At 47.7% G+C, this 21,529-nt stretch overlaps 1 protein-coding gene across 4 annotated transcripts in view; it reads left to right on the top strand.

The window, feature by feature from the left end:
- Positions 1-21,529, top strand: part of LOC135919837 (multiple PDZ domain protein-like) — a 532,904-nt gene that overhangs the window by 281,909 nt on the left and 229,466 nt on the right. For all 4 annotated transcript variants that reach the window (XM_065453790.2, XM_065453786.1, XM_065453789.2 and 1 more), the window contains exons 6-12: positions 7,285-7,454; positions 10,009-10,238; positions 10,420-10,728; positions 11,995-12,106; positions 12,927-13,367; positions 16,598-16,677; positions 19,687-19,860. In XM_065453790.2, coding sequence (XP_065309862.1) covers positions 7,285-7,454; positions 10,009-10,238; positions 10,420-10,728; positions 11,995-12,106; positions 12,927-13,367; positions 16,598-16,677; positions 19,687-19,860 — 1,516 coding nt within the window. The remainder of the gene's footprint in view (positions 1-7,284; positions 7,455-10,008; positions 10,239-10,419; positions 10,729-11,994; positions 12,107-12,926; positions 13,368-16,597; positions 16,678-19,686; positions 19,861-21,529) is intronic.

Genomic DNA, 21,529 nt, shown 5'->3' with positions numbered 1-21,529 from the left:
GTTGAGTGCCTCTGCAGAGGCGTTCGAACGCATAGTTTCGTGTTTGTTCACGTACCAGTTTTGTCTTTTGCTTGAAGGGGAGGGTCGTGTGATCTGTACACCCTCTAAATGGAAGCCGTTAGGTCGGGCTGCTTTCTTGTCGCGGTACAAGCTTAACAAAAGCGGCAACGATGATTCCTTCCTTCACGATCAGTGGTCGTATACCCGAACCGGTTTCGATCAACCGGGCGATATCAGTATAGAGACCGTTTAATGCCCTAACGCGCGCTCTTGAGTAAAACAACGGGTAAGGCTGATAATCGCATGGTGCACGTACGTTTTTCGTGACGCTCGCCGTTGCTGCGGGTGCTTCGTCGATAACTTTCTTTTCTTTATACTATCCGCTCTCGTTAAAAGTATTCCTTTAAGTCAACTATAGAAAGGTGGAGGACGTTTCGAAAGAGATCAGCTCGACAACGTTCACGACGCCCTCCTTAACCCTGAATACAAGCTTAATTCAAACATGCTGAATGTGAGTGATCGTGTCGCCTCTTTTCAGGAAAGTTGTTTATTCATTTTTTTTAAAGACGGTGTCTTATTAGCAAGCTACGTATGGCCCCACTTTTCCGTCCCAGGTGTGCGTGTTTCTAGCCTCTTTCGTGGACCGATCCCCTAGGTATGTGCGGTATAAAAATGTGGGCCTTTTCCCGTTTACAGTGGTCTAAAAATGTGGGCCGACACCGAAGATTAGTGCACTAAGAAAGTCCTAAGCTGCTACTGCCCCCCCCTGCCCCTCTCGCTCAAGAAGATACTGTATTTGATCGACGTCAACTGGAGGTTGAATAACCTTCCACCTCATCTCTACGCCCCCCCCCCCCCCTTCCCCATCTTTGTTGTCTCGTGCTTACACAACCACGGTACAAGAACGGACGTTTGAGCTTGTTGGCACTGCGTCCGAGCCGGTAAGAGTGCAAACACCAGGGATAGCTGGATCCCGAGTAGCATCAGGACGGGGCGGGCTTAGTCTCGGCAAACATAGCGACTGGCTCGAAGAACACAGTCACGGTGCTGCAAGAAATGCACGAAGCGGTGGCTTTGAGCCCACTGCGGAACAGATGACTGCTCCCCGCTGTTTGTCCAACGATTCGTTCTCTGTTATATTTATCGACTCACGCGCGCTGTACTTGAAGAGGGGTGGGCGTCTTGCAGAACCTTTTCCGTTTAGCTTTTTCCGCGAAAGAGCTCACATGTCAGGGAAACGCGCGCAGATAGTTGTCTGTAGCGTTCTGCGGTGTGCCGTTCCCGCTGTTCTTCCGTCGCGTTTTCGCGCGCAGAGTTCCCCCTAGTGAATGTTTAGTAAGGATCGCCGCAGCAGCAGCGTGGCGCTCCCCGGTTATCGTCGAAACCATTGCACGCGCCATTTCCCTTCTCCATACCACGCATGGATGATCATTACGACTTGCGGCCGCTGTCTCGGAGGTCGCATCGGCGCTCTGCTCGGGTTTCGCTCGCCGCCCGCGAGGAGGCGCTCGGACGCTTTGGCGCAGATGGGGGAAAAACGTGAGCTGGGGAAAGGGTGGAGGGGAGGGGGGTAGGGAATAAGGGATCGAAGCGGCGGTCCCTGCCCTTCCGCGCTTCGGCCAAAAAGGACGATGTCGCGCGGCGTTTTGTGTTTTATCTGGCCGTTAGCTGGCTTTTTCGCCTCCTCTCCCCCCCTTCGCGTCCCGCCGCGTCGTCGTCCCGATTTTCATAACCTTCTCGTTGGCTCGTTTTTCTCCCCATTGCGGGAGAAGCGCGTTTTGTTCTTTTGCGCTCTTGGCGTTGCTAGACGTTAAAGAGCCCGCTAGTTTGGCCGGCAGCGCTGACCGACTCGAGGCCGCTTTACTCGAACTGTACGACGATGAAAGGGTAGCGGGAGTGCCGGTGTCTTGCCAGTGAATGGCTATTTCGCGGGGGGGGGGGGGGCAACAAGATTTCCCCGGCCGATCGGCGAAACCCGCGACCTTAAGCGGCCGATATAAGGGAAGAATTGCGAGGGACAGCCTCGAGAGGGTCTTCCCGCCCCCCTTTTCCTCCCCATTTGTCCCGACTTCACTTCCACCTCGGCCTCGCCTACCTTCTTTCGTGCGACTGCGGCGCCCCCCGGCGGCGGCGCCGGGAAAAGGGCGGCGCGCGAACGCGTTTTGTTGTTGTTTGTGTTCTTTCCCCCCATCTCGTAAACCTTTCCTACCGTCGCTGGCCAGGCCAGGTTCGCGCTAGCGACCCCGCAGCCGCCGCCGCTCCGCCCGACCATCGTGGAGAGAGGCACGCCCGCGCTTTCTCGCCGCTGCGGTCGGTGAGCCTCCGCGAGAGTCCGCGACTCGCTCCACTTTGCCCCGTGTGCGCGCTGGGTCCGTCTCACCTCCGTGGCGTTTCGCGCGAACGCATCCGAGGGCGGCTAGTGCTCTCGTCTTCAGGGCGCCACCGAGACAGACAGACTGCTACAAGAAAGCCGTCGCGAGAGATATACATATATATAAAAAGAAGGAAGGTGCCTGCGCCGCCGACGCATCTCCGGACACCGCACGCGTGCGGGCGAAACCACGAACACTGCGGCTGGATCCGCGGCAGGGAGCGGCGGACGAAGGAGCAGCGTGCTCGTCGTTCGTTTTCCCCGCCGAAGTCGTCCCGGTGCCTCGCCGCTTCCCAGCGTGGCGGCGGCGGCCCGGCGCCGTGAGTGCGCCGAACGCGGCCGTTTCTCAACAGCGGGCCCGACCACTACCGCATCGCGCGTTCGCCGCGCGCTATGAGTCCGCCGCGGCCGGCCCTCGGGTGTCGTAACAGCCGGGCCGGCCCGAAGCGCAGGAAGAGCTGCCGCAGACCAAGCAACAGCAGCAGCGGCGGCGGCAACAACGTCGGACGAGCTCGGCGCTGCCACTACTACGCCGCTAGGCCGACGGCGACGCCCGCAAATAGCAGCCGCCGAACGTCAACATCGCGGCGCGCCCAAGAGCGCGGCGCGCCTGGAGCCGTGGCCGGCAGCTCGCCGAGCCGTCTGTTGCCCGCCCGTCGTCGCCTGACCGTCCGGCCGTCCGCTCAGGTGTTGGTGGCCTCGGTGTCGTATCGTCTGCCTGCCGCGTCCGCTATGGCCTGGCGGTGTCCAGCGCATCCGTCGTGCGGTGCGGTACCTTGTTCGCTGCTGCCGTCTGTCGCGCGATCCGTCGCCCGCCGTTGTTGACGGGCCTGGAACCGAACAGGTGGGCTTTTGCACAGGTAGCGTCCCACTGCTGCGATGCCGAGTTGAAGAAGGAACGGCAACGTTTCTTGAGCCGTGGTCGTCCTACGCTCTCTGGACTGTTGGATACCGCTTCTCGTATCGACGCTCCCAAGTGCTGCCAAGTGGTCGACGAGCCGGTTGACGGACTGTTTGAGGCTGTTTATTTTGAATTTGGTGCGCTCTCGTAAAAAAAAATAAAATTAAGAATGCCACTAGCCAGGCGTAGTGAGAATCGTACTTCACCTCGAGCACTTCTCCATGGAGGGGCCTGTCGAGTGTGACTAACGGAAATCATCGGTGTCCATGGACGCATGAAGGCACCAACTTGACCTGCTCAGGAGACGGAAAATTTCTCACGCTGAGGACTTTAAGGGGAAAAAACGAAAAGAAAATGAATGAATCGGCAGCTCTAAAGCAGGCACTAGTTTGAGACCGTTACCGTCACCCCCGCCCTCGGCCCCTTTCGAAGACATATCTCGCAACCGTGTCACGTCGTTTGCTACCAGAAGCCGTCGGCGCACAGCACATCTTTATCTTATCAGCGACATCCTACAAAGAAAAAAAAATATATGTAGATATATAAAAAAGGAAGACAACATCATATCGTTTTTGCGCTCAATCTCCGAAGACTCGCCGTCAGTTATCGAAAGGCCCTCATCTCGTTCGCCGTTTCCTGCAGACAATGCGAGAAGCGTATTGTATTGTTCCCGCACGTCTGGTCGAGAGGTGTTCGGGCATCGCGCTGGGCGTGTAACGTTCCGCGCGTCTTTGAATCGCGTGTCTCCTCCCACCGTTCGAGGTGGTTCCGTGTGAACAGTGCGCTGGACTAGGTCGTCGAAGACGCTGGCGAGGAACTGCGTCGACGTCCGAGCGCCGCCGCGTCCGGCGGTGACGTGGACGTTCTTCGGCGCGGCCAGGATGGTGCGGGCCGGCGGAGGCTCTATCGTCGTGGACGGCTGCGGCAGTGAAGGCGCCCGCGCAACGCCGGTGGTGACGGGATCCGGACTGATTGGACACGCGTGGCCGGCGGTCCCGGACCCGCACCAATCTCGACTCGGGATGAGTGCCCGCGCACTGGCGACGACGACGACGATCAGGGTGCCGGCGCACTCGCGTAGCCTACGCCCACGCCTCTGCCGTCTGTCCTCGTGAATGAAGTCCGCGTAGCCGTGAATCCTTCCCTGCTTGTGTGTCCGTGTTCTCTTTTCTTTTTTACTCTCAAAATGTGATTTACCTCAACACGTGCAAGAGCCCTCGGAGATCAGGAGAGCATCACCGAGAATAGGTGGGTGGGAGCAGCGGTTCTGGTCCCTTGACGAATAATCGAAGGGAAATTTGATTTCTCGTTGTAATTAGTGTTGCATCCTTTTCTTTACTACGAATACATGATCAAACAGGTTGAGCTTTGGCTCCCATGCTAGAAAATGGCTGGTGGCAGGACCATTGAAAGAGGCCCTGAACCACTTTCCGTACATACTGCATAATATTGTTGAGCGTCCTATGGTAGTTAAAGGTGAGATTAAGATTCGTCTATACTAGGGAAATGCTGGTGATCTGTAGACGAGGCTCCTGTGAACATGTGAGGCAAATATTATTGCCCTGCATGCAGCAGGGAATTCAGTTTTGTGTCCAAAACGGTGAACAATTTCTTACTCTCTTCTTCGCAGTGTTGTCATGCAGCCGCTCTGCAAGCAGCCAAGCCCACCAACAGTTATATTGGCTGATTTCTTGATCGCAAGAGCATTCTCCATAATACTGTAATTGTTAAGTCTTTAGTTGAATGAATGAAAAATACATGTCTGGGATGTCAAAAAGACCAAAAAGAGTATTTCATCTTTGCACTTCGTGTCTACACATGCCGGTTGTACATAACTTCATGTTCTGAGCGTAGCCTCTGAAATTGAATCAGTGTGCGTAGAAACCATGGCTGCTGTGGGGTGCTGCAACGAGTCCTCTCGTTGGCGAGTCCATCAGACAACCACATGCACTGAGTGGTCTGTGTAAGCGACATATCTTCAGGCACCCGAGCGCTTATCTTGCATCGAAAGAGTGCCACACGTGCCTGAACTACTATTTTCTAGTAAACTTTACCTGAACCAGAAGCAGCGTCAAAAGAAAACAAAAGATGAAAGAAATCTTTTGGTCAGGGCTTTGCCCCCTTGCATAGCTTCCAGCATACTAGCAAAGACGAGAGGAGAGGGAAAGCCGTGCATCGGTGCGATAACTAGCTCTAACTCCGCCTATACTTGCAGGATTTTAAAAATGTTTGTGGCAGGAGATTTGCGAGGCTACATCCTTTAATAGTGAGGCCATTCTATGATTAGTTAGTAAACTGTTTCAGGGCACGTTTAACCAAAAGAAAAAAGTTTTCATTTATCTATGTAAACTCTTAGAAGGCATAGCTCAAAAGCCGCGTCACCTGAGAAGGGCCCTTAAGGCTGTCAAACATTTCCACATGCAATCTTTAGCTCATGCTGGATGGAGTCGTCACAGGGATATAGCAACTGCTCAAGTCTACATGAAGACTCAGAAACATTGAGGAGGCTGTCTGCCACTCTATGGAGGCTAACTTAAAGTTTGGTGATTGATCTTGAGGTACGGTCTTCTGTGTGTACAGGGTGTACGGTGAATTTTAGAATGGGGCTTTGAATCGCCATACGCATTATTAACATTCGCATTCTATTTGCGTGGTGCCTAACTGCTTCTTTGCCATCCCTTCTGTAATTTATGTAGCACGTTATTTCCAAGGTAGCAGCTTCCAGGGTGACTCAGGTGATGAAGCCATACATTATTCTAGCCGCCCCGCATGCCGACCTTGACGGCGGGGAGATTACCACTTTCTTGAATGTTGCGAAATCCTTTGTTTTTGGGATGAGAAAAGTATTCGTGGCCAATTATCATCTGTGAAAACGGAACAAGCAATGCTAGTGGTCAGACGTCATTCAAGCGGTCAAGTATCTCCAGCAGATAAAAGCCGCCAGGTGTGAGAACCCTGACAGGTATACAGCAGGCACATACAGTTGGGTGACATGCAAAAACTAATATATGAGATCTTATTTCAGAGGAGTAAGATATATTTTCAGCAAGAAAATCTGGTGAAATACCTGCAAACTTTTACAATTTTATCGTAAAATGTCTGATTTCTAGAGATTGTTGTATTGATGCCCATAATGTTACGATTTTTTATTTGCTTCTTTTTTTTTGGCATAAACTCACCTCAACAGCATGTAAATATATAGTCGCGAAACGATTTTTCAAGGCCTTACTTTCTGGACACATTCAATTATTCTGTCCTACCAACAGCAGTGCCACCACTGAAATTGCAGGAGAAAGTTGGCCCCATTACATGGATATTTCACGAATAAACATAATGAACATTTCCATTTCTTTTGTGATGCGAATTGTTTTTTGATGGCAATATAAAGAAGTGTCCCTACAGCACAGAGTCGGGTAACTTTTTCTAATAAACTGCGTGTTTTGACTGATGAAACAATGTTCAGTATTTTTCACAAAGTTTTAGTAGTTCTTGCCTTTGGCGGTAGCATATTTTACATTTTAAGCTTTGCAGATCTGCAATGGAATATAGGAAACACAATGATTAATATAATAAACAAGGCAATACTTCACTGAAGCAATAAAACTGGGTGAGAAATACACAGTCTACAGTTTGAAGACATGCAGGAACTAATAGAGAGGGAATGTGATGACACTAGGGAGTAGTTACATTACTCTATTACAGGCTTCAGAACAGAAAAGTGTGCTGGTTGATCAAGAGGTAGTCTTACATGCTTCTTAAACTGAGAAACTGGATACTCTGAGTGCAGGCCATCTCAAAACCGTCTGCGAAAGATGTATGCAACAGATTTTCAACACCATTATTTTCCTTAGTGTTAGGGATCCCAAGACATTGTGTCTGTGCGTACTATGGTAGAAGTAACACCCGAAGGTAATGAACACTGAGGTCAGCGGGGTCAAGTAGCTGGCATTTGCATGTCTTGCGGAGACTTGTGTCCTGCTTGAGCCTCAACCAAGCATGGTGCATCGTGCAGAGATGGACGCCTCGAAGAAGGAGACCAGATCCTGGCGATAGACGGCCAGCCATTGGACAGCAACATCTCACACCAACAGGCCATTGGCATCCTCCAACAGGCGAGGGGAACAGTGCAACTTGTCCTCGCCAGGGGGACACCCGTCAGTGCCACACCACCTGCCCCTCAGGGTAAGCGCAGACGCTACAGAAACGTGCAGATCCAACACAGTGTTAGAATCTAAGTGGCACGAAGTTTGTTTGAGTTAGCGAGGTAGCAGTAGTATAGCGGGTGTCATGAGCACAGCCTCGGCGCATGTAATTTAGCTGTCTGTGCTGCAAGGACAAAGGCGATGTATGGTGCTGGTTGATGGAAGAATGTCGGTGAGGGGTACATGCAAATAGAAGTACGACACACATGTAAATACATTTAAGGCATTAAAAGAAAGGTGTGCAGTCATTATTGCATTCTACCAATGCTAACATATGGAGCAGAAACATGGAGGTTAACAAAGAAACTCAAGAACAAGTTAAGGCGTACCATTATACTGTTATAGAAAGGGTGCCAAAGGAAGGGAAGTGCAGTTGAAGACAGCAGAAAATTAGGTGGAGTGGTAAAATTATGAAATTTGCAGGTGCAAGTTGGAATCGCATAACATTAGACAGGAGTAATTGGAAATCCCTGGGAGAGGCCTTCGTCCTGCAATCAACATAAAAATAGGCTGATGATGATGACCTTGCACAAGTTGCATCACAGTGGCACATCTGTTTGGAGTATTGGGCAAAAATGGGTGCGTAGCCAGTGACCCAAGTTGTCTACTAGGCCACACAGCAGCCTGCAGCGAGCTGTCTTTTTGGGCACGCACCCACTGGTCCAGATTGTCTACATATATCCACAAATATATCCGGCAAGGAAATGACTAATGCCAAATGCCGAGGAAGTAGCAAAGAAAATTTTACGTTAAAAAATTGCAGAACAAAAGAATTTGCTGGGAGAGCCAGTTGTCCCTGTGGCCAGAGCACACAGATTGAGTTTGAAGGTACAGCTGCGAGAAGTTTGGAGACTACAGGTGTACAGGGAAAAAAAGGCCTTTTTTTTGGCAGCCTAAGCTAGCACGCTGATTAAGCGGTGCAGCCCACATGTGTGAGTGTTTGACCAACATGGTTGCAATCGCACGCTGAACGGCTGTGCTAAAAGAAAGTTTTAAGTTTTACTGGTTGCATCACCTCAAAACTTCTGCTTCTGAGGGTAACTGAGGGAAGCCTCATGTGCAGGCTTGTCCACTGTTAGGGGAAACACCTCGCTGGAATTAAAGTGCTTACAACAGCGTAACGTCAGCAAGGAATCCTGCAGAATAATCTTTTATCGACAGATATTCACATTAGGCGTTGCACCGGGCACATTTTATTGCATAATCTAGAATAAGTGAAGTAGTAGCTTAGCGCAAATAAAACCACGGACACAAGGAAGACAGACAAGGACAAGCGCTACCAAACCAAACAGAACACAAACATCTCGAGGGTATAACCCTTTCCGGACACAGAAGGCGTAAAACCTGGCCCGGCATGTGGCTTCGACGATGTGGGAAATAAGAACTTCGGTGACAGAGGATTGCAGAGGATACACAGAAAAGGAGTTGCCCAGTGTACGAGAAATGAATTCTAGAAGAGTAGACTGTTGGGCTAGTTGGGCTCATTTCTCGTACACTGGGCTCATTTGTTGGGCTCATTTCTCGTACACTGGGCAACTCCTTTTCTGTGTATCCTCTGCAATCCTCTGTCACCGAAGTTCTTATTTCCCACATTGTCGAAGCCACATGCCGGGCCAGGTTTTACGCCTTCTGTGTCCGGAAAGGGTTATACCCTCGAGATGTTTGTGTTCTGTTTGGTTTGGTAGCGCTTGTCCTTGTCTGTCTTCCTTGTGTCCGTGGTTTTATTTGCGCTAAGCTACTACTTCAAATATGGACGACCAACTAGCCCAACAGTCTACTCTTCTAGAATAAGTGGTGGTGAAGTTACGCTGGCCCGAGTACTATTCATGTGTGTCACCTCTAAAAGTGGACTACTCTGTACAAACATGGAGTGCACTTTCATTTGAACAGGCAGTAGTAAAGGCATCCCCTCAATAAAACTAGAATGTTGACAGACTAGAATATTTATCACTTCCAGTTGTTGTGACATATCCAGCTTCCAGCTTAACATCCGAAGCTGTGCTGCACTTCTCATGTGTTTTTGAGCTGGTTGCAAGAAGAGGTGATGTAATTAATGATTAGCCATACTATGGATGCTAACGAAGAAACCTGAGAAGAAGCTGAGGTCCATGCAACAAGCAGTGAAGCATGAAATGATAGGTGCAACATAAAGGATATGTGGATTAGAGAGCGAATGGGGATAACCAATATTCTAGTTGAGTCACAGAATGGGTTCCAAGGGAAGGGAAGTGGAGTCTAGCACATCGGAGAGCTAGGTTGTGCGTCAAAATTAAGGAATTTTTCAGCTGGCACAAAACGGGAGCAATTAGAGTTCGCCAAGAGAGGCCTTCGTCCTGCCATCGACGTAAATTAAGCAGCTGCTGGTGATAGTGATGACACTTGTTATGGACTGTGCCAGCTACATAAAAAAGCAAGAAAAGTCAAGACGCAAGATTTCCATTTGCACAACTATTGCATACAGCTGCTATCAGAGTGTGATTCATCCTCATGCAGCCTAACCATGTGCCTGTCTTTCCTTGCGGCACTGGTTGTAGGCACCCCTCCCCCTCCACTGCCGTCAAGTTCCCTCTCCGGATCCGGGACTGCTGGAAGCACCAAGTCGGCAGCCGACCGCGAAGAAGCCATGGTTCTGGGCACAGAGTGGGCTGAAGTGGAAGCTGTCGAGCTACTCAATGACGGCTCTGGCCTCGGCTTTGGCATCATTGGTGGTCGCAGCACGGGTGTCGTCGTCAAGACTGTTTTGCCTGGCGGCGTCGCAGACCGGGTGAGTTGTGTGAAGGGACTTGAGGGGGCAGTTCGGTACCGAAAATTTTAATTTTTACTCTTCAAGTTATATGGTGCTAAAAACAATGCCGAAAAACGTTTCAGGGCTGGTGCCACCATCTCTCCTTCCTTCTTGTGACGTTTCGTTGCTTACATCTGTCCCACTCTACCCTCTGTACCAGGATGGGCGGTTGCAGAGCGGGGACCACATTCTGCAGATTGGGGACGTCAACCTGCGCGGCCTGGGCTCGGAGCAGGTGGCCTCTGTCCTTCGTCAGGCGGGGGCCCGTGTGCGCCTCGTGGTGGCACGTCCCTCCGAGTCTGGTGACCTGCCAGCGCCTCGGCCTGCATCGCTGCCGCCGCCCCTAGTACTGCCCACACGACTCCTTGCTGACGCCGAGGAGCTGGAGCGGCGCCTGCAGATCCACAGTGCCACAGTCGCCATGGCAACGGCTACACCAGGGAAGCCCGGGTCACCTCTGCTTTCCGAGGTGAGTACGAAAGACACACAGTGATAATAATGGTGATAAATTTTGATGCCGGAGCCTTTATAAAGGGTGATCAATGAGCACTCTGGTGGAAGTCCTCTCAGATCTGACATTTGTAAAAGAAAGGAAGAAGTGTTTAAAGAAAGAACAAGATAAAGGCAATGCACCAAGTGGCCATTAGCTATTGTAGCCTCATGGGGGCACCATCAACGTCTCAGTTGTCGCCTAGCTATTTCTGCAGTTTACCGGCTTGAGGGCTGACCCTCCAACCGAAAGGTCAGCAGCACTGCCCGTGCATCTGATGCAACCACTATGGCCGTCGCTGTGTTGCTGCTGGAATGGCTGTCGCAGTTGTTTGTTAACACAGCCACTGGAGTTTCTAGACTCTTCTAGCGCGGTGTTGCTTATGGTTCATACCGCTCACGTTTTGTGAGCTCAGACATTGTGGAGAATTGCACCGATTCCACGTTTTTGATAACCATGTTGGAAAGACGCACAAGCAGCATGCGATCAGCTTGGCTGAAAAGTGCAGCTCATCTTTTCAAGTTCATCTTTCATGAACTTGTACTGTGGTCCTTCAGAAATGATTTAGGTGCTGCAATGTTCTTTTCTGTCGGGAGAAAGAAATATTCCTATTGCTCCTATGCACCTGCCTCAATGTGGCTTGCCAATGGTCTACTCTTATTTCCCCTCAATGACGCTGATCTAACAGGGCTTATACTTTTGAGCTGTAGGTAGTTGTCTACAGCAGCAAAACCCGTCCATATGATGGGGCTACAACACACCTGAAAACACTGTTTTGTTGTGGAATTGGAGGGAAAACAATGCACCACTAAGCGTAACACCTCCTTTTAAAGTCCTTGTACTAAGAACCAGGGCCATAGTATGCCATATCGCTGTGCCTAATTTGTTGCCCTTCATTCTGCCCCTCGGCCAATTTATCTCTGGAAAGCTGTGCTGTTATGTTTATGCATGCCTAGTGTAACCTATTTATTGTACCTCTGCTTTTAAACCTGTTTACATAAAATCGTGTGTTAAGTTGGACCGATAACTAGCCATATAGGCTAATGGTCCAAATATTTCTGTGTTCCTGTGTTCATTGGCAATCAGCTACAATTTGGTTATGATAATGATCTTGCTTCATTTGTCTTCCTAATCTGTCATCTGTGTGGCGCAATCACGTGTTCAGTTTGCTCGCACTGTGCAAGCTTTTTACACATTGAAAGCGCACAATCACCTAACATGGTGTTTGCATGTGCTGCCCGCTAGATGGTGCTGGATGACCTTCCCGAGACCGAGACCTTCGAAGTGGAGCTGGTAAAAGACCAGCAGGGCTTGGGCATCACAATTGCAGGCTACGTCTGTGAAAAGGGGACGCAAGGTATGTTGCACTCTAGAGTGGCCGTGCTCTCCCTTCTGTTTACACATGCCAACGGTGCACTTCTTGCTTGTTGGGGGTAATCTTGTCTCTTATACAATTCTGCGCTGCATATTTAAATGGAGGGCTGTATTTGCAAAATACCTATAATAAATGAATGCTGCTTCACTGGTATTCAGTCCTGCAGCATGGGATCACAGAGAATTCATATTGTAGAGAATACAGGTATCTCTAAAACAAAGGAATGTCTGAAAGAAAAGCGTGTCTATCCTGGGCCTCTTCGGTGTCAATTGCCTGACAGAAAGCACAATCCTCATAAATTAAAATGCAAACAATCTTGAAACTACTCCAATGCATTAATTTGTTTCCAGTTCGTAACAGTAGCTTAATGCAGGCTCTAAAGAGTATACTTGGGGCTACTTTGTACTTATTAACTAGCTATTGAGAAATTACATGTCACAATTCAGTGTTATTGCCGTGTTTGTTGCCACTCGCGTTTCAGTGTATGTGAACTCCACAACTTAGTATTGATGCGTGGTAGATCTTTTTAGTAGAAGTGTAATGTCCTGTCCCTCTCCAATTATGTGGAAGGTGTGCTTTTGCAGAGTATCGCTTGTGAAATCTCTTTAAGAGTAACATGTTAAATATTCTTAAAGTAGACCTAGACAGGTGCATAGCAAGTACCCGAAGGTTGCAGGCAGTCAAGTTCGGGTTGGCACAGGTCTTTTTGTTTGCCATGCAAATGCACTTAGTGATTTTATCTTTCACTTCTGAGTTTCACCGGTGCCCATTCCGCTGCCACGTGGATGCTTCCTCCCCGCAGACGAGATCTCGGGCATCTTTGTAAAGAGCATCGCCAAGGGGAGTGCTGCGGACGCTAGCGGCTGCATCCGTGTCAACGACCAGATAATCGAAGTGGACGGCCGGTCCCTCCAGGGTTACACCAACCACCAGGCTGTCGAGGTGCTCCGCTCGACGGGCAAGTGCGTGAAGCTGCGCCTGGCCCGGCACCTCCGCGGCGCCCGCTACCTCCAGCTGCAGCACGCCGTCGCACTCTCGGACGCCAGCAGCCTGCCACCACTGCCCACCACGCCAACGCTGACGCCGGGCGCCGTAACACCAGTGTCGTTGTCGGGTAGTGCCCCACTGACCCCTGAGCAGCCACCACCACCTCTACGGTCTCCCGTGGAGGACGGTCCTATCATCAGCGCTGTTACAGATGCTGCCTCTTTTGCTGCCATAGAGGATGAAGATATGATATACGGTGAGTGCCATTCTCAGCGGAACACCGAGTGGCACTGTTAGAACAAAGACTAAGAAAGAAAGAAAAATGCAGATTCCATGCACTGTGGGGATGGTTGTTATGCGAAGCATTTCGCAGGTAGCTGGTCATCAAGCATTGTTTGGGGTTCTGCAAGGTGTTACCACATAGACTAAGGTTTTTATCTAAGGCAAGCAATTGTGTACTTAACGCGAGCATGTGTTTGACGACAGCAACAAGATAATGATGGTGACAATGGTATAGTATGATGGTGATGTCATGATTGATTTTTGTGTACTCTGAGTGAAACCATGGAATAGTAGGCAAAGGAAGCTGTAGTCAGACAGTGTGAGCTACGTTTATTGCTTGAAATTCTTCCTAGGGCAAGCCAAAAACAGGCATTTTCGACGGGAGGTGACATGTTCAACGCATTCACTGTCCCCTAAACTACACTGAGACAGATGCTGCCGCTGGAGGGGTCACCACAGGAGTCGGGCGCATGTGTGCTTGACTGGTCAAGCTTGAATTATCCAACGGAGGCCAATTTTAGGATCAAAATAATGAAACGATGGGTGCATGCTTGCTCGTCAGCTGGGACCTTCGCTCGGGATGGAATTAGTGGAAGTCTGTTGTATTATTAGGGTTGTGCGAATACCAAATAATAATTTCAATTTGAATATTGAATTGAATTAGGAAAGAAAAGCAGGATATTGAATCAAATATCAGGAAATTTAACACAACGTTTATGCTTACAAATTTTGTGCAAAAAAACACAGTGCTGCACATGCTCTGGAGTCTACTCGCATTACGTAACAAGCTATCAGTAACATAGTTACATAGAAATCAAGTTATACAGTACAGTCTACTCTTATTAAAGGGAACCCCAAATTAGTATGCCAGCACTGATAACTCACTTGGTATACGCAGGTCTGGAAAAAGTATTTTATCAAGAGAATGTCTGTTGAATAGAATCAAGTGCTTTTTTTTTCCTTCTGAAGCTGAACAAATAGAGTAGAGAAGTCATGTTTTCCTGAATAGCAACTGAGGTTTCAGTTTAATAGTGGCTCATACTGTGCTTACCGCAATCTACTATTGCTTAGGAAGTTTTGATTTCTAGTTGTCAGGCTGAAGGGTTTTTTTAATCCTTATGGCAGGTGATTTCTGCGGCTTATCGTCAGGTTGTAAGGCCAATCTGCTCGACAGACAAAAGCGGGCACTGTGCATTACGTGGTGCGACCCCGCTCCGCACGGGCTACCGCGATCGGTGCCGATGGTGGACAGCAGGCGCCCTTCCACCATCAGAATAGGCGTCGTTCGCTGCCTGTCGTAGGTTCTCAAATTGGGAGACCCATGGAAAGATAGATTGCACAACCTGCCCCTCCATTCAGCAATGCAGGTGTGCAAAGCGTATCGCCGCAATGCAAGAAGTACAATCCCTGCTGCCCATGCAGAAGGTATGTAATAAGAAAGCATTACTTACATGGCCACTATTCCGAAATAAAACTTGGCATCAGCTGTTTTGTTGGACTTGCCAGTGTGCAGCTCAGACACTGACCACTTTCAGAAAGTGGTGTCACAAATAGCATACCTTACCACCTGCTATTGACAGTGGGGGGAAGGGGTGAGTCAAGTGCCCCCTTGCCCCCACCAGTAAGTACACCTATGCCGATGTTCACGTACGAATGAAACTTGGAATGAGGGGCCGCCATACGGTGTCTCGCAAAGATGGCAGCTGTAAACAATGGTCATCCCGTGTGCTCGCTTTCGTTGGCGAGGTGGTTTGACAGCTTTCTGGGTGCCGTGTGACTGCTTCAAATAGATTTGCGTTGATTTGGCACCAGACCATGTAACTTTAGTCGGCGACACCCGACGATGCTGCTCCGACTAGGTCTAACGGGTTTAGGCAGTGTGGCCTTGGCGAAAAATCCCTGCCAGTCGATATGCTAACTGGCGGGGAGCCATCACGGAAAGGGTGGGTATACGGGTTGCTCATCAGTGATCGGTCGCGAGATCACGTGTACTGGTAAGATTGATGGCTGTTGAAGTGGCGTTCGGGTCCGCGGGTTGGCAACCACAGCGAGCATTCGCGCCAAGTTCTTCTGTGTGTGTGTTCGCTCTGTTCGCGTCGTGTTAATAGATTCGATCACTCCCGTTAATCTGGATGGACCTTGTATCGAAAGATTGCGCGCTGTTGTAATGCTGCGCATGTCGAGGCACCGATCACAGCCGGATCTTTCACCGAATATACTGAATATTAGAAAGAAAAAAAAAAACCTGAATGGTAGACACAGTTGGCTTCCGTTGATACTGTGCCGGTTAATTGGATACCAAGCGAAGGTCTTAGCCGGCCCAAACTATGGCCCAAACTAATTCTATGGGCCCAAACGCACATTATTTCGATCGAAAAATTGACATTCGCCTTATAATTCGAACTTGACTAGTTATTATGCATGTGCCTGATCCCTCTGGTGACTCCAATAATGACCCCTTTAGTGGCAGGCTCTGTCTCGGTGGAGCTTGGGCAACAATGAATGCGTTGTATGCACGTCATCTCCAGCCAAAAAAGTATATTTTCGGCCCGCCATAGGAAGATTTTCAAGCAGTAATGGTAGCTCACGATGTCTGGTTACGGTATTTAACCGATTCTATCGTGCGCCTTCTTTTTTTTTTTTTCACAGGAAATTGGGCTGAAAATTGCCTGCGTGGTGCAATCGGATATGAAACCAACACTGCATTTGCGACATTTGTGTGCTTTGCCACATGACATGGCTGTATTGCGGCAAAGCTGACTTTAGGATATCGGTCGTCGTTATACAACACATCTTAGAGCCTGACCCATTTTTTTTTTTGCAATGTAACCCACCAAATAATTCGATCAGTTTTGTTGGTCTTGTCGCGGTTGAATTTATGGAAATTGACTGCATTTGATTTGCGAAATGAATGATTTGAAATTACACTATTTGATTCATATTATTTGCATATTTGCACACCCATAATTATTATTATTATTATAGAGGAGGGGGTTTTCGTACTACAGTTTTGCTGTTGCTGCTAGTGGGCTCATATTGAATAATTAGTATGGCTCAACCATTAGATACTGTTTTCTTACAGAGGTTATGACTCCTGAACCGCTCGTATGCCTTCCTAACCATACATTTGCATTTAGTCTGACCTAGCGTTTGTTGCTTAACACTTAGTCTTGTGTTCTATTCTGTATGCTGCTGAATATAAAGCGGGTGAGCTGGACCCGAAAACGGAAGCATCGATTGCGGCCCACTGGAGCAATGTGGTGGGACCGGAGTTCGAGATTGTGGTAAGTCCAACAACAGCCTCCTTTGCCCAGCTTCTTGCAGTTTTGAAACCTTCTGCACTCAATGACAACCTAAGAATTGGCATTGATGGTTATGCTGGTAGATGGATTTATCTGGTCTTTGTGCTTTTGGCTTCAGACGTTCTTGTGGCTTTGTTTACAATGCCTTCGTCTGGGTTTATTGGCCTAAATTCTGAAGCAATCATATTTTTCTTTTCTAACCGCAGAAGGCAATAAGGCTCTGAGCACATCCATAATCATCCCGAATTGTTGCATTTATAACACAATAATATTTTGTGGAAAATGATCAATATCCAAAGTCACAAAGCCGTTTGAAGCCGGAAGAACAAACTTTAGGCAAATCCATGTACTAACTGTCTATCCCATGTTGGCTGAACCGACATGCAATGCCAGTAGATGCTAGTGCCAGAGTTCCATGTAGTAGTTTTCGTAGGAAACTGGATCACCACGTTTATAGAACATGCCAGCTAGCCGCGGTGGTCATGCCGAAAGGTCGCTCTGGTTCTTAACATTCTGGGCTCTGCGCCATTTCTGGCGAACGGTAATGACACAACGGGTGATGTTTTTGACTGTACCAGTTTTTAAAAAATTCCTATTTCTGCTAGCTTTTCGTGATGCATCCGCTCATAATTTAAGTGCAAAATTTTGCTCGGTGTCTGCTCTATAGCTATTTGTTAGAACAATACAAGGCTGGCTAATGCATATACTTTGCTATTTCGAAATCCAGATCACTGTTCATTTGATGTTCTCAAATTACAACAAAACTACAAATTTTAATTCAACGAAAGCTTATATTGGTCTCAATTTGTTGCAATTTCACCATAAGATAGAACATTTAGCACTTATTCACAGGTTTTAGCACAATCCTACATTGCATTATCAATTCATTACAAGACCACATTATTACACATCATTACAACATCATTATAAGACCACGAGACCACCCTGTTGATCACACTCACTAAGTGGAGACAGAGCCCATACAGACAAACTTTTTCCATTCATTCGTGCTTGGTGTGAGTGATTTCTGTGGATGAAATTGGAAATGCTGGCAACTACTGCTGTCATAGCAGTACAGGACACATGTAGCAATTTATCTTTCTTGCTGAATCTGTCATTGGCACGGTGCAGATTCTGCCAATGGGCCATCAAAATCTGTACGGGGCCCTTTACTGACTCTTTGGAGGCATGCTTGTGTTTGTACTGCTTTTAAGTTTTGTTTTTCTCAGTGATACCTGCGTGTATGTGCATAATAAATATTGTATCTATAATTATGGTATCTTCATAGCCAATACGACTTTGTGATAACAATGTTTGACTGCAGTACAGTTCTTGATGGAACAGATGGATTTGATCAAGTTATCCATGGGGTCCAATCAGAACAAACAGAAAAAAGAAAGCATCTTGGCACACGGCTCTATTTGGAATTATATATCAAGTTCTGTTATGCTCCCAGATATAATGGGCACTTAATTTATTAAAAGAAAGAAATCTGAAATAAACAGTAGCGTTCCTCTCATTCCAGCACTTGGGGAAAAAATATGAAAACTGCAAAGTCTACTTTTAGATAATGGAAATTTTAGTTGTGAGAATGCTGCTCCAATTGTGCCAATCTGCTTCGAAAGGTTATGCTTTAAACCCAAATTGCGCCATTCTTGGGCCATGGCTTAGTTTGGACGGTGCTAAAGTGGGGAATCTACCACGAAACAGAATACAAAGCATGACACCACTGCATTTATTGGCTGCATTTGTTTATGGCTTTACAGTTAGTAAGACAGCCATTGTGACAGCCAACAGAATACAGTTCAATCATATTTTTATGTGCGAACCATGAGGCTGCAGTGGGTTAGGTAGGTAAGGTAGCCATGTGGGCTCTGAGGCTGCATGTTAAATGCACAAGTTCTACATCAAGGGCTGATGCGTGGTGGCGCTCTGTAGACTAAAAGCTATACAGTGTCCGATACTTACTCCGGTTGCTTGCTTACAACTTTATTCACTGTGTCGTAGGACTTTGTTTATAAGACAATTTGAGGTTGTTGAGTTTGGCACCGGGCTTCATCAATGCATGCGTGTTGAGCGGGTTCTGTACCACAATGCATGCTTCTTGTCAACTGTATCTTTGGTACTGTACATCTGCCCTTGACGTAGCTCATGGTAAAGAAGTTCAGCACAAATGAGCAAGCATCCTAGCCCTTACGCCTTGTCTGACAAGCGTTTATCAATGGCGGAACAAATAACAGTGCTTGCACTGATTGTGATTCATAAAACAAAATCGGAACGTACGGAATATCAATCTTGTGAAGCGGTCCTTCCTTAAAGGGACACTAAAGGGAAAAATATATTGAGCTGCTTTAGCATATTGCCCATTTCAATACCAGTAAAGCCACCCTTACTGTGAGAACAATGTTGATGAGCCAGAAAAGGCATAAAAAAACGAGAGGCGGGCAGTGCTGCCGCCTTGAGAGTTCCTGCACCAGCCCACTGTGGCATTGTCTAGATAGACGCTGCAGTTGTTGTTGCCACGATTGGCATCAGGCATGTGTGTGCTAACCAGTCACATGTGAATTTTCCGGTGAGAGTAAATTTCAGGATCAAGATAATGAAGGCTCTGGCCCATATGAGAGTATGTGGCGAAGGTTGGAACCTTTGGTCGGAATCAAATCAACTAGGGAATTCACCTTTACTGTATCCATAGAGTAGGAAAAGAGGAGGAATGAAACAGCAGCGATCATCGCAACTGGCTTGCTATTTTGTGTACACCTGAATGTCACGCATGAATGGAAAAACGTACAGGGCAAAGGAATAGAGAAAGCCAAGAGGAAAGTTGCGATAAAAGACGTTGTAGTACAAAAATCGGGAGGACATATGTCAGTGGTGCGGTGGGCAAAAGCACAACCAGCATGTTGTGGAATGGTTCACGCAGTCTCCTCGCTAGTTCCTCGCAGTCTTTCATTCTTTTCCAACCGCCCTTGCCGTGTGCCCATTTTCAAGGTGGCCCAGCTGAGCAAGTTTGAGCCTGGAGGAGGTCTCGGCATCTCGCTCGAGGGCACGGTTGATGTCGAGGACGGCCGAGAGGTGCGCCCGCACCACTACATCCGTTCGGTGCTGCCCGACGGCCCCGTGGGTCTCAACGGCCGCCTGCGACCTGGGGACGAACTGCTCCAGGTTCGGTGGCATCTTCTCTTGTCTTCTCGTCTTAGAAGTCTGGGCCTGGGAGGCCCACCTACATTTCCTCTAATTTAGTGGGCCGTCAATTGTAATGCGTACTACGTTTTCATTTCCAGAAAAAAGAAAATTTATTCTTTTGAATGAGCAAACAGAACAAAGGGATCTGAAGAGCCTCATTTCTTGTTGTTGATCACAACCGTACAATGGAACAGGCAGTGAAGCCAGAGAAGACACTGGGGAAGTTAATTATATTTAGTTAATAAGTATAAATAACAAGGTAAAGTGAAATGAAAGTGGATGTAAACATAACTTGCCACAGCTGGGAGCCGAAGTTACATCTTCCGCATTATGCATGCGGTGATTTTACCAATTAAGCTACAACTGCAGCCATCCTCCTGCCCACTTTCTTTCATATTTGTGTACATGTAGAAAGTTAGCCCTTGTAGTGTTAGTCACTGCTGCCTTGGCCGAGAGCAGTGCTTTCATACACTTTCATTTCGCTTTGCTTTATTCTGTTTACTTTCCAATGAACTTCCCTTGTGCTATCTCTGGCTTCATTGTCTGTTATTTCTATCGTTATTTTTATACCATTTGTTATGCGTGATGCACATGCATGTTATTCTTTCAAGAATTAGAACCAAAGTTGCCAAAAGCGAAGCCACAGAGTGAAGCGTCATCTGTCATAAAGCATTTGAGGGATGAGGGATTACTGAACTAGAATGGAGTTTCTGTGTCGAAGGATAAAAACTGAATAGTGTACAGTCGAAGCTTGATATAACAAATGTGGATAGATCGAATTATTGAATATAACAAACAAAATCTTGAATTTGTGGCTTTCTTTCACTGATGCCAGCATGCATGTTTATGATGAATGCTGTTGAACCGACTTACAAGAATATTCCAAGTGCCAAGAAAGTTCCAGTGTTATAACTGCTTTTGTAAAAAAAAAAAAAGACCTTACATGGAGGACTGATATCAAAGCAATTTGACAGACAGAAGTACAATGGAACCCACTTATAACATTACCAATTTGAACCCTCTCACGGTCAATGATGTAAATATATGGCACCTCGAACAAGTTTAAAATGGTTGATGCCGTATATTTACAGGGTCAAAGACGTAAATATATGGCGCCTTGAACAAGTCCAAAATGGTCGATGCCTTATATTTACGGCGCCGTCTGTATGTTTAGAGAGCGTGCCAATTTTCTTTTTTTTTTTGTACTGGCATGTGCTGCCACTGTGCGAGAATACAGGGAATTTTTTTCTTGCACCTCCCTCTCGGTTTTTGTTGCATGGTTTGTTTGCTCCAGCGTCTCTATATACTACCGCTTGTGCATTGGCACACGCACTGGTGGGCGGCGGTTAGTTCGGGTTTTGTTCCAAGAGCGGTTTTGGCTTCCTGCACTCGCAAAACTGATTGCTGTCTCATTACTTATCACTCAAAGGGTGACCGCCTGTTACTCGCTCATTTATTGCTCACAGGGGGGCGCATACGTGACAGATGCCACCGTGCAGGCATTTCCTTTCTTTCTTTCCTTTCTTCTTTTTTTTTTGGAGACTCGTGAAAACTAATCGTCTCTGGTTGGTGATAAGGTGAAGATTAATGGAAGCTTGTCACATGTTTTGTTTTTTTGACGAGCGCACAACCACGCAGTTTTCTTGAG

This window comes from Dermacentor albipictus, chromosome 9 (genome assembly GCF_038994185.2).
Source record: "Dermacentor albipictus isolate Rhodes 1998 colony chromosome 9, USDA_Dalb.pri_finalv2, whole genome shotgun sequence".
NCBI lineage: Eukaryota > Metazoa > Arthropoda > Arachnida > Ixodida > Ixodidae > Dermacentor > Dermacentor albipictus.
The sequence above is the reverse complement of the archived record's forward strand: the minus strand, read 5'-3'. Positions and strand labels throughout refer to the sequence as shown.